A 14,412-nucleotide genomic window follows, 5' to 3' on the forward strand; every position below is an offset into this window, starting at 1 on the left:
GTGTTGCCATGTTCTTTCTGATGTCATAGAGAGGCCTGCCAGCTTTTTCTGGTTCAGTGGGCCTGCCTCCCGATTATGCACCGATAGACCCTTTTCTGAATGGAAGGCTATGGCTTCTGGGATGTTTGACGTGCATATCCTGGGAGGCACAACAGGCAGTGTGCAGGTCAGTTGCCTTAGGCAACTGACGTGGATTGGGAGGCAAGGGGCGGACATTTTTAACTTAAAAAAACAGCGCAATATCTACAGATGATGGGAGGAGAGGTGGAGTGGAGGGAAGAAGCAGAAGAGGTTCTGCTTTAACTGTTCTACCACCTACTCACATTTCCAAGACTGTGATAAGACACTAGCTCACCTACAATTGTAATAATATTGTGTTACCTACATAAGCTCTGTTATAAAAAAAAACTTCAAATTCGCTGAATGAACAGAACAGTTATTTGGAAAGATGCTGGGTTTTCCATTTTGTGTCTGTTCCCTACTGTAGTAATTATTATTAATTAATTGGAACCACTTATTAATATTAGGATAGGAATCGATATGTTTAAAATTTCCAAAACACCAACAAATCAATCATTGCATTTAAAAATGCTACTGACCCTGCAACAGCTTACCCCTGCTTCGGCCTATTTATACATTATACCTGCAAATAGAAAAATGTAATTCTCTATTTTTTGCATTCAACATGTATATTTTTTATAATACCATGATGTTTAAACAGTTTTTTGCAGTTTAAGAGCTTCTTCCCATGTATGGCTTTCAGAAAAGAGGAGTAATACTACACCAACTTTCAGGGGAACACATTACTTTTTTGCTGCAGCATCAGTTCCTTGTGAGTTGGTGGCTCAGACAGCAATTACAGTGATAGATGGCCTGTCATAAGGATGCTAAGAGTGGAGATTAGTAGCGCTTGACATCTTCAGCATTGCACAACAGAGGGTAATAGAAGGGGTGATCATACCTTCAAAGATTTGAGATGTATCTATCAGTAACATATTTATCGTCTTACAATAAAGTGTAAAAAAAAAAAATTCCCCATAAGATTTTTTTTATATTCCTATTATATTAATAAAATAAACAAGTAATAGTGCATGTACTTGAAAATTTGCAGGGTTTTATTATCAACTCTTACATTTCCTAATTGTATTTTATATCCGTATTGTTGTAAAATTTCATGGTTCCATTATACATTATGTTTTATAGATCCATTAGCGACTGACTAAAAATTATTTTGCCTATATTTAAAGTGTGCACTGTGCCATGCAATCATGAGCTCATTGACCAGGAATCCTAACTGCAATCCTCCAATCAGCTACCAATCAAGTGAATTTATAATGCAAACAGTTTCTCCTTATATAATTCAACACTTAGATCTGGGAATCTTGGGCAGTGATTGCATGGCCCCTTTTCAACAGACAGACTCAACACTTTCATTGCTTATTCTACCACCTTTAAAATGTATTGTATGACCTTATAGTAATAATTCATACATGGCACTTGCTTAAAAAGACTTTGATAGACTAATGCAGCAAACAGCATGCTTTTAACATCAGTTTGCTTCTGAGATCAATCAGAATTAATTACAGGTGCATTTGACCTGTAGTCGGTCTGCATTTGACCTGCTTCAAGCTGAATTGCATTCCCATAGACTTGTATACGGAGAACAGCATTTCTAAACAAAAGCCTGTCAACGCAGGCTTTTATAATGACACATAAAAGTATCATGTGGATTTGCTGTTTAGCCGCTGATTTTCAAAAATTGAAGCAAAAATTCCCCCTGGCAATAATGAGTCAGAGCAACCAATCAAGTTTCATCCGATCAACCAATCAAGCTAGTTGCTCCAGTGTTATTGGAATTAATCTTTGTAGACTGTTTTCAGAGCTATATACTATAAAGTATATCTAGTTCTAACTACTATTCATATTCTGGACTAAAATGCCCATACACTGTGCAAATTTTGGCCAGTTCCTGATGAACCTGCCAAAATTCGCTCAGGTGGAGGTCCAGCTGGACCTTCTCCATTCACCAAAACTCAATTGACTTTTGTTGAAGGAGCCTGCTGGAAAATACAGCAGTTGCATCTAATAGTGGATGGCCGGTTTTAATAGATATATAATTTATCTGATATTTTTTTTTTTTTTTGCTTTAAACCTATTTTATTTGAGACGTCCTTTGATTAGAATTTAGACATAATGGTGGTTACAAGCATTTCATATTTTTCATCCGACTGATGTGCAAATTGATCAAAATGATTGTATCCACAAAAAATCATACATCCATACCTTCCCTTCCAGTCGATTTAGACTCATTTTTAATTTAGTTTCAGACTTAGTTTTAATCAGATTCAATCAGATTCAATCAAATTGAGTTGATTTGCCAGGGCAGACAATTATTGATTGTTTTGCATCAGTTGACTGCACTGTGATACTTTTTACCTGAATATGATCATAATAATTAGGTGATGAAAAATTTGGTGGAACCAGTGATGAGTTTGATAACTTACGATTGTAAATTGAAATTATATCCTAGCTATCAATTAAAATCTAGCAAAAAATTGGGGGAGCAAACCCTGAACATGTATATCTAAAGCCGGTGCAGCTATGAACCAAGCGACATGTATATTAAAAAAGAATAGCGCACACATGCAAATGAAATGACTATAAAATATGAAGACAATCCATAAATACAAATGGGGATTTAGTCCTTCTGAGGTTGAGCACCCCACCCCCCCACACACCTGTACTCTATCAGTGTCCACTATCAAGTAGATATAGGAGGAGTCCCTTGTAGTGCATTAGCACATCTCTCCCAGCAAGGAGTGTTGTCTCCAAGGGTTAGAGAGGCTGGATTCACCCCTTTTTTATGGATAGTGTAGGACCCACTGATAATGGGGTACTTTGACGTAGTGGTGGGCACGAGCACGATATGGCCATATGGGGGGACCAAATCCCCATTTTTATTTATGGATTGTCTCCATATTTGATAGTCATTTCTTTTGCATGTGTGCGCTATTCTTTTTTAATATCAATTAAAATCTACCTTCCTGTGTGTGGCCTATCAATTGAATGGGTTGTCAACTATAGATCGATTATTCTTAGCAAAATAAATCAATCGTAAAAGAACTTGATCAGTTATTTAAGGCCACCATTAGACTTTTCCATTCAAGCTGCCTAATGGTAACGTGTATTTAAGGGAATTATAAATGCTTTGGCTCTTCGGCTCTTATTTTGTGGCCCTTAAAGTTAGTAGTTTGTGTTTAAAGGTGAAGTTCACTTTTTTTGAAAAAAATTAATAAATGCACATCTTTTTGCAGGTAAAAAAAAATGTGCATTTATTATTTTTCTTACTTGGAGCCTGTAAAGCATTGCACCAGTAATCAGCAGATCCCGAGTGCCATGCAGTACTCCTGCAGACTTGCCAGTGTATCTGTCTGTTCATACCTCGTACAGGCAGGCAGATACAAACTGAAAGGAAAAAATAATCAACCATCACAGAGCTCAACAATGCTGTGATAGTTCATTGAGAACTACAAGCCAACAGCTGCAAACGCTGTCGGGACTTGTCGTTTTCCAATTTAGAGAACACTGTGAATGGTTGACGTGGCCGGGAGAGCAGAGCCCCACGTGGATGCATTTTCTCTCGATAGTGGCAGCAAGTGGGGGGAGAGGATCCTCCACTCACTGTCCAAACAAGGACTAGGGGGGAGAGGGAGCAGGTGCAATTCTAATATTTTACCTGTTACACCCTGAATATGGGTGTAACATGTATAAAAGGTGAAGCTATCTTTTAAAGCTTACTCAAGTCAATAAAGAAAATACTCTTTAGACTGACTGGCTTCTTGTAGGTAAATTGTTTGGTTGATCTCTTTCACAGCTTTCTCTTTTGATTCTTATTGCTGAGACCTTTTATAATGTTGAGACAAATATCATATGCCGCTCACGTAATTTTTATGGGGGTTGTAAGGAGCATTATTTTGAAAGCATTGACTTGTAAAGGGGCTGTAATAGCTGTGATCTCTGGCAGTCTCTTGTAACGTGTCTCCAGTTTCCTGCAACTCCTATAGCATCTCCTGTTGCATGTTTTCAGCCTTTGACCATTTTCTGTAACATTACATTCACTGAATATTATGTGGTGTTCCTTTGGGGATGCCAGGGGTCGCACCTTAGGCCCACTACATCAAGTAAGTTGACCACTACCGCCATAGAGGAAGAAGCCCAACACTCTAAATGTATCATGGGAGACTTTAAAAAATGGAGAAGAAAACTGGAGCAAAAGTTATGGTGGTATCCAAAGTGACCATTCAGCTGGTGCGTGTGTGTGTGTGTGTGTGGTAGCACTGGACTAATATAAATTAGATATTGGTGCTTTTGGGTTTGACCCAGAGTGGGGCTTCCTCCAACAGAGGCTGGCAAACAGTGGCTGTGCCGTGTAGAAAAAGACCTTGTTCTGGTCCTCTATCACTCTGGTCTCTCAAAAGAGGACTTGCAGTGGATATCAAAGCTTTGGAGTGAGTGTTGAGGAGCCCCAGTATAAAAGTTCATGATACTTAAGAGGTTTTTTTTTCTTTGAAAAAGAGTATCAAGAGAAGATAACAAATTTCAGGGGAAATGCCTCCCCTTCATTAGGGCTGATGTAGTAGATCCAAATCGGACTAATGAGCTATGCTGTCATCTTTGTTAGATTAAGCCTAAATCACAGATATCCTAATCAAACTTACTATTAGTTCAGTTCAGATACACTACTTCAGCCCTAATGAAGGGGGGCTGCATTTCCCCTGAAACTAATTGGCTTCTCTTGATACTCTTTGTCAAATAAAAGTTTAGACTGAAACTCTTAAGTGTCATGAACTTTTATACCTGGCACTCCTCAACACTAACCCTTAAACAAAGTGACTAATCAGGCTTTGGCTTTAGGCAGGGGGGAAAGAGACAAGGCAAAAGTCCAAAGCAGGCAAACCACTCATGTGAGATGATACTCAGGTGCAAGTCGGATCCGCCATCCAGATGTATGAGCCAAACACAAAGATAATGACCGCACTCTGATGAAGATCAAAACAAATGGAGTAATTTATTTTTCATCAAAGACATCAACGCAAGACTGATATGACACAGGACAGGAAATAGGTTGACGCGTTTCACGACATTCCCAGTCGCTTACTCATAACCAAGGTATCTTGTATCAGCCCACTTGTGATACATCCTGTACTAAAGGATTTCTAAGATCTGTAGTATATTAGCTTCCGCAGCAAGTAAAAAAGATTCCAACATTAATGGTTATTTAACAATTCCAAACACACTTCCCATAGGAATCATCTGTTTGTAAATAAGAATAAAATGCTTTATTATTTAGTTGACCCGGCTTACAGTATCTTATGTAAAGCAGCATTTGTAAGTATTAAATGCATTGTTACATTTTGGCACTTTTCCCAAGGAATAAAATAAACATAATCATATAAAATAATGTATATCAAATTAATTTATTTGCTATAATTAGTGTAATTTGATTTTCATTACTGCAATACTTCACACATTATGTAATCATTATATTCCAAAAAGAGAGAAACAATTAGGGAGTATCAAAGAGTTTGAATTGGAAAGGCATTGCTTGAACATCAGACAGTCACATTTCACTGATATGTATCAGAATTTATCTGAATGTTGCCATTTTTCAGAGGATAAATCGTTTTTGACAAGATAACTGTAGCGCTTCTGTAATCAAAGTGTGCCAGTGTATCTAAATCAATGACCCTGTCAACAATAGCAATCACACATTCATTGCATGCATCTGGTAGTAAAATCAGTTTAGTGAGGAATAAAATGACAGAAAATACAAAACACGTGATTGTTTTCAAGGTACGTGACTTGATTCTGAAACAGGGCAGTTGATAAAGTGATTAAATGGCCTGTTGCCATGAAAACTGTTCATTCTGTACATCATCTTTACAGAAGAGTCATTGTGATGGGCTTGTTTTTCTTAAAGTGTATTTCCACTTTAGAATTTATCAAATTCGGTAACACTCTACTGAGTTATGTGTTCCCATTTGCACAGTATACCTAATTTTTTTTTAATTTTTAAAAATATATATTTAACATTTTTTTTTTGTTTCTCAGGGGAAGGCCTCATGTATGGCTTAAAGTATTTCTGAACAATGTTAGAATGAGTCTGCCCTAAGAACAGGTTGTGTTTCCTCTCAATAACATACAATGCAGAAGGCCAATCTCTAAATCGTTAACCCTTTGTTAGACATACAGGGGTTGATTTAAAAAAAACTGGAGAGTGCAAAATGTGGTGCAGCTGTGTATGGTAGTCAATCAGCTTCTAACTCCAGCTTGTTCATTTAACCTCCTTAGCGGTAATCCCGAGCGTGACTCGGGGTTGATTTTTCATATCAGGATCAGTAACCCCGAGTCACGCTCGGGGTGGATTGCAGAGAGCGCAGCGGTGTTCTCTTACCTTATCCTGGCGATGCAGCGATGATCTCTCATTGCTGGGATCGCCAGCCGAGAGTCCCGCCGCTCCTCCGTCCCTCCGTCGGTGTGATCACTTCCTAGTTCCGTTCCCTGCAGCAGCAATGCTGCATGGGAGCGGAACTAGGGAGGGAAATTCAAAAAAAAAAAACAATGCACAAAACACAAAACACATTTTATATTGTATATATATATATATATATATATGCATATATATATATATATGCATGCACATATATATATATATATATATATATATATATATATATATATATATATATATATATATATATATACATATATATATATATATATATATATATATGCATATAAATATATATATATATATATAAATAAATATATATATATATATATATATATATATATATATATATATATGCGCATATATATATATATATATATATATATATATATATATATATATATATATACCGGTATATATATATGCACACACACATATATCTATATATAATATATAATGCATGAATTATAATCTAATCAATAATATCATTTTATTATATATATTATATATTAAATAATAAAATAATATTATTGATTCGATTATAATTCATGCGTTTGTGTTTCAAATTTATCACATCTGGGATGTCTACTAGAGTCTTATTTTGGTCAGGTTTAAGTCAGTAATTACTAAGAATTGTAGGCCTATAATACATAACGCCAAATTTCCATGAAAAGAATTGTACCGCTTTTGGTATGTAATTCCTGACATAATCATACCGCCAGGGAGGTTAAGCTTTGAAAAAAACCCCCAAAAAACCTGGATTAGTTTCTATGCAGAGCTGTACCAGATTTTGCATGCTCCCGTTTTAGTAAATCAACCCCACAATGTTTAAATCTTGTTTACAACTGATAATGAGATTTGCCAGCACAGTACAGTCAGGGTTCGTGAGGGCAAACACAGTTACCCAGCCCCTTCATAAACAAAGAGAACCAGTAGGATTTCACAATGCTGGAGTTTCCAGAGAAGAGCATCTAAAAAAAGATAACAAGCTATTTTTAGGCATTTTTTTTAATGTGCTTCTAAAGTTAAACCGTTTTTTCACCTTAATGCATTCCTTGCATTAAGGTAAAAAATGGTTTACCACTTGTTGTGCCCTTATTCAAACACTCACCTAAATTCTCTCTTGATCCATTGCTGTGCCAGGCTCCAGGTCTTCTCTACCCTCTAGATAATTTTAGAGGAGACTCAGGCAGCAGCGAGAGCCATTGGCTCCTGCCTCTGTCAAATAAATCCTGTAAAGTTGAAGCAAGGGATGTGGCTGAGCTGCGTTGTATGTGTCTATGGATGCAACAGCCCAGCTCGGGAGTGCGCCTGCATGGCTGCCTTCATAGAACAAATCTTTCTATGGAGGCATTCGGAGAAGTAGAGAGCACAGGCAGGGAACTCTAGAGGGGGAGGTAAGGGACGGCTCTGTGCAAAACCATTGCACAGAGCAGATAAGTATAACATCTTTTTTTGTTTAATTTAAAAAAGACTTTACAATCAGTTTAAGTTCTGCTATGTGAATGGGAACCTATAACAAACATAAAGTAGGTGACATCCCAATAAATGTGCAGCAGGCCAGTCTGTGTTGCCTAAGTTATAATACAATAGGGGATCCTGTGAGCAACTATGCCTAAAAGACTGCAGCTTGCACTAATCACTCCCTAATCACTGAGTGTGAAAAACTATATAGAATCTAAAAAGTGCTGTGCAGTGTGCAAAAAGGTGTAGATGAGATTGTGAACTATGTAAGATATATAAATATTATATAAATAAATAAAGTTAATCACTTTATTTGTTTATATAATATTTATATATCTTACATAGTTCACAATCTCATCTACACCTTTTTGCACACTGTGTAGCACTTTTTAGATTATATATAGTTGCCTAAAATATATAGTAAATAGTAAAATATTTCATAATATTGCAAACATTGTTTTATTTTTCCATTTTTACAGAAAGAGCTTCACTAAAGATTATGGGCTCATTCACACTATGTGACTTGCATTATTATGTGCGGTGATATGCATATATGCATTTTTCTGCACTGGATAAATGCAGGTCAAGCAATTGTTTTCTATGTGCTCCTGTGTGGTGCAAAGTGGAGAAATACAACATGGCTGCATTTTTCTGCACCACACTGGATGGCGGCACATGTCTCCGCCCAGGAGTGCAATGCACCATGTTGCTGAACAGTGACACAATGAAATGAAAAAGAAAATAAAAAACCAAGGAGTGCCGAAACACGCATGTGGGCAAGGTTCAGTCCAAGTTTGGCAATAGCAATATATTGTAGAAAAATTCAGCAAGTACAAACAGGCCCAGTGGGGGAGCACACCCATCCAGAGCCTCTTACCACTGTGACAGCATGGAACAGGGGTTTGAAGAATGGACAACGTCTGCCATGAAGAGCAGAATACGGCCTACCTGGTCCATACCCAAAAGGGAGGCTTACTGGAATAGGTAGACGTAGTCCCTGCAGTGTCCTTACTCCCCTTGAACATTTCCCTGTCTCTAAGCACTATCCCTGTTAGACAGAGATCCTGTCCCTATGCTAGCCACTCACCAAAAGCACACCATACCTGGGAGCCAGAGTCTTAAATAGACTCTGTCTGACCCAAGATGACCACAAATGTCATATGTGGCGCCTGCATCCAACTGGATAGCGGTCCACTTGTGACCAAAGAAATCATAGAGGACCAATTTCCCCTCAACTTTCTCTCCCATATGGATTGCTTCTGTGGTTAAGTAACCTCCTGCAGTGGAGAATATAGACTGCACCTGCCTACATCTCACAGTTCCCTGCCACAGCCGGAACTGTGCTAGCCTGTTATACCATGCAGGCTAGTGTGAACGCAGCCTAATAAATGAGAAATGAAGCAATTATGTTGGATACATTTTTACATAGTATTTGAATGAGATATCATTCTTATTCAAATATTTGTTGCATGGTCATGTGCAGAAAAAGGTTAGACCACACAGAAAAATATAATTGATTTAATTCAATTACCAGCCTATAATGAGTGGTAACAATCTGGTTTTCTGTGCAATGTCTATGTTGCTAAAGGCACTGGGCAGATTAAAGCTGTAAACCCCCCCAAAAATTCCTTTATTTTCATCTGATGATCTGGCCAGTAAAACACAGAGAAACATGGACATCTTTGGGCAGCAGCATTGTCAGTCTGGGGAAGGGGTGGTTTTAGGTGCACTAGGCAGTTTAGATGGACTTGACTAATAAATTAAAGTCGAATGCCAGCTAACACTTTTTAATCCATTAATACAGCGACAGTTTTTTTTTTCTTTTGGGATAAAGGTTTTTGGGCTTAACAATGCTATAAAGCCAAGCAATCGCATTCTGAAAATTCAGGAATACATTTTTATAACTGTGCATACTTGCCTGTAAAAGATTGATCCCCGTCTACGTTGCTTTTCCAATGAGTCTGACTTTTCAGCTTAAGAATCATGGGTGAGAAGACACATGAGGTCTACCCTGTCAACTCTCTGACTTGACATCTTCTAAATGTGGACAACAGTCTCAGAGCTCTATTTTTTTTCACAGCAAAATGACTGATTGTGTTTTTGCTGAAATTACATTGATATTAGCCTCTAATTTTACTTGTGGCACCAATAGGTAAAAAAAAAAAAAGTTCCCCTTTAAAAGGTAAGCTAATTTTTCGCGAAAAATGAAAAGGTGAACTAACTCCAAATATCTTGGCCATACCTCCAGTTGTGCAGTTGTAGCAGTCTGTAGATCTCAAAACACAGCCCCAGATTGCAACCAATGAGAAGTGTTTGTTTCTTCTGGGATACTTTACTGGAAGAAGAAGCCTCAGATGCGCTTCCCATTGGTCAGCAGGGTCAACTGGCTGCACTGACCAATGAATGCTTGCCATTTTGTACATTATGATGGGCACTGTTTGAACTGCTACACTGGCAACACAGGACATTAAGGCCATTGGTCATAGGTGGCCAGAATATTTGGAGTTAGTTTACTTTTTCATAATTTTTCATGAAAATCTGAACTTACCCTTTAAAGCTAGAAGCATGCAATGCTCCTGGCTGTTGCACCAAGGTGCTATGTGACCTGTATTTGTTGGGAGACATAGTGGTCACATGGCTTTGTTCACTTGCAAAACAGGGTTAGGTGAGCTGCTGTAAGAATTACTTCAGTGCTCCTGCTCTGAATTTTGAGGATACATTGATTCACAGTGTCTGAAGCTACAGAGGTCAGCGCAGGCTTGTTTTAAAATTTGATAGCGGCTTGTTATAAATATATGAATACACAAATGCCCACATCATGCCAACAGGCAGAATTTAGGCCTGCACAAAAAGCCGTAATTAACACAAAAAAGAAGGCTTAAATAAGTTAACTTTATGGGTTCACTTTCATGACTAGGCAGATTAACATTAACAGATAATCAAAGTTATCCATCTGAGTAAAACACTAATATGCTGAGTTTGAGAATCACAAAGTACTGCTGCCATTAGCAGAAAAATAGCTTTTAATAGCAATATTCAATAGATTTTTTCTACTTATAGTATATATCACATCTTTGCTAATTTATATATTTTCTTGCAATCATTTCACTTGTGAATACATAAGAAGGAAGCCAGACTGCTTACAATGCAATAAGTGTAACCTCCCTCCAAGCCTAATGCAAATATTGCTTTCGCAAAAGCATGCTATTTTTTAGGGGGAGCTTTTTTGACAGCTGAACATAACATAAATAGTTATAAGTAGAAATACTTGTAATGTATATAAATTACACGGCTATTTCTTTGGGCCCTAATTTTAATTTAGATGAAGTCATATATTCTTCTTTTGGCGGAACCATTTTGCAAATTGTACAGAAAATGGAATAACTTTGCAGAAATGTGTTAAGGGGAGAAAAAAACCTAGACAGAACCGTAAACTTTTTTGCAATGTTACTTTTCTAGTGACGGGCTGACTTTTCAATCAGCAAGGGTAAGACAGTGGAACGCAATGGGGATGAAGATTACCTTTTTTAGAAGGTTCAGATGTGAGATTTAACTTGGAGGATTTACTGAAGAATCGGCGGAATTTACTATTCCCATCTTGAAATTCACTGTCTCTAATTGCAGCTTCCAGGGCCAGTCTTTCTTGTTCCAATCTCTGGAATTCCTCTGTGAATTTAAATGTAAAAGTGAATCATTGAAAACAAAATTGTGTAGCAGAGTATTGCAGAGTAAAAGTATCTTTTGGAAATAAAAACATTTACAAGAGATGTATAACTTACACACACACACACTCACACACACACACACACACACACACACACAGATTGATTTACTAAAGCAGTGTTCCTCAACCTTTTTCCAGTCAAGGTACCCTTTAAAATTATGGACAGTCTCAAAGCACCCCATTCTAAAATGTAAAAAACTATTCTTATAGTTTTACATAATGCAGCAACATCAAGATTTAGGACATTCAATGTTAGAGTGGATTTATTCATCCAAAGCAAATACACTTTTGCACATTGTTATTGACAAGTATCCAATGTTTCTCTTCTTCAAATTCCATAATGTCTCAAACCACTTCAGGGTGGTTTACAATAGAAATCCCACTAGATTGAAGTTCTATGGGATTGATAGGAGGGATACCCATTATAGAGGCTCAGACCCCCCCCCCCCAAAAAAAAAAGCCATTTCACAAAATGAGACGCAATGGATATTTGAAATAGATACTCTCACCCCTAAGGGGTTAAATATAGAACTGGATTTAAAACGATTTAATTTGCAGCTATTAAGGGAAAAGTAGAGGAGCTTTTGGCCCCTTTAACACGAGCTTTCCGATCTGGTTCCACCTGTAAGTTTTTCAGGCAGATCTGATCGGATGCTCCATGCAGCCCTATGGAGCAGCGGATTTCAGCGGAGACATGCTGCTATCCAATCCGATCCTGTCCGTGAAATCTGCACGGATGAAAACCCTATTTTCCATCCGGCTGGAGGATCGGATCAGAAAGGATAGGATGAAAACGGACAGGCGGTCTGTTTTCATCCAATCTCCCATAGAGTCCGCCGAGCGCACCGCTTGTGTGTAAGGACCTTAAATTTTACTAACTTTTCAATAAAGCCGGGTACAAATCAAAGGGGATTTAGATTCAAAACTTAGGAGGTGACTAATCATAGCATAACAATATATACAGATTAAAATGATAAATATGACCTTTCATCTTGAAGGACTTGTGTATAATAGAGGTCATATACAGTGGGTACGGAAAGTATTCAGACCCCCTTAAATATTTCACTCTTTGTTATATTGCAGCCATTTGCTAAAATCATTTAGGTTCATTCTTCTTCCTCATGAATGTACACATAGCACCCCATACTGACAGAAAAACACAGAATTGTTGACATTGTTGCAGATTTATTAAAAAAGAAAAACTGAAATATCACATGGTCCTAAGTATTCAGACCCTTTGCTCAGTATTTAGTAGAAGCCCCCTTTTGATCTAATACAGCCAGGAGTCTTTTTGGGAAAGATGCAACAAGTCTTTCACACCTGGATTTGGGGATCCTCTGCCATTCCTCCTTGCAGATCCTCTCCAGTTCTGTCAGGTTGGATGGTAAACGTTGGTGGACAGCCATTTTTAGGTCTCTCCAGAGATGCTCAATTGGGTTTAAGTCAGGGCTCTGGCTGGGCCATTCAAGAACAGTCACGGAGTTGTTGTGAAGCCACTCAGTCGTTATTTTAGCTGTGTGCTTAGGGTCATTGTCTTGTTGGAAGGTAAACCTTCGGCCCAGTCTGAGGTCCAGAGCACTCTGGAGAAGGATTTTGTCCAGGATATCCCTGTACTTGGCCGCATTCATCTTTCCCTCCATTGCAACCAGTCGTCCTGTCCCTGCAGCTGAAAAACACCCCCACAGCATGATGCTGCCACCACCATGCTTCACTGTTGGGACTGTATTGGATAGGTGGTGAGCAGTGCCTGGTTTTCTCCACAAATACCGCTTAGAATTAAGGCCAAAAAGTTCTATTTTGGTCTCATCAGACCAGAGAATCTTATTTCTCACATCTTGGAGTCCTTCAGGTGTTTTTTCGCAAACTCCATGCAGGCTTTCATGTGTCTTACACTGAGGAGAGGCTTCCGTCGGGCCACTCTGCCATAAAGCCCCAACTGGTGGAGGGTTGCAGTGATGGTTGACTTTCTACAACTTTCTCCCATCTCCTGACTGCATCTCTGGAGCTCAGCCACAGTGATCTTTGGGTTCTTCTTTACCTCTCTCACCAAGGCTCTTCTCCCCCGATAGCTCAGTTTGGCCGGACGGCCAGCTCTAGGAAGGGTTCTGGTCGTCCCAAACGTCTTCCATTTGAGGATTATGGAGGCCACTGTGCTCTTAGGAACCTTAAGTGCAGCAGAAATCTTTTTGTAACCTTGGCCAGATCTGTGCCTTGCCACAATTCTGTCTCTGAGCTCTTCAGGCAGTTCCTTTGACCTCATGATTCTCATTTGCTCTGACATGCATTGTGATCTGGAAGGTCTTATATAGAGTGGCTTTCCTAATCAAGTCCAATCAGTATAATCAAACACAGCTGGACTCAAATTAAGGTGTAGAACCATCTCAAGGATGATCAGAAGAAATAGAAAGCACCTGAGTTAAATATATGAGTGTCACAGCAAAGGGTCTGAATACTTAGGACCATGTGATATTTCAGTTTTTCTTTTTTAATAAATCTGCAACAATGTCAACAATTCTGTGTTTTTCTGTCAATATGGGGAGCTGTGTGTACATTCATGAGGAAGAAGAATAAACTTAAATGATTTTAGCAAATGGCTGCAATATAACAAAGAGTGAAAAATTTAAGGGGGTCTGAATACTTTCCGTACCCACTGTATACTTATGTATTTGGAGAGTATGATCTGCAATATTCCATAGGGTCACTAGGTGGCAGA

General features: G+C 38.3%; 1 protein-coding gene across 2 annotated transcripts in view; it reads right to left on the bottom strand.

The window, feature by feature from the left end:
* Positions 1–14,412, bottom strand: part of SLC12A1 (solute carrier family 12 member 1) — a 190,548-nt gene that overhangs the window by 12,645 nt on the left and 163,491 nt on the right. For both annotated transcript variants that reach the window (XM_082254923.1, XM_082254924.1), the window contains exon 21: positions 11,498–11,641. In XM_082254923.1, coding sequence (XP_082111049.1) covers positions 11,498–11,641 — 144 coding nt within the window. The remainder of the gene's footprint in view (positions 1–11,497; positions 11,642–14,412) is intronic.

This window comes from Pelophylax lessonae (assembly GCF_965119305.1).
Source record: "Pelophylax lessonae genome assembly, chromosome: 4".
NCBI lineage: Eukaryota > Metazoa > Chordata > Amphibia > Anura > Ranidae > Pelophylax > Pelophylax lessonae.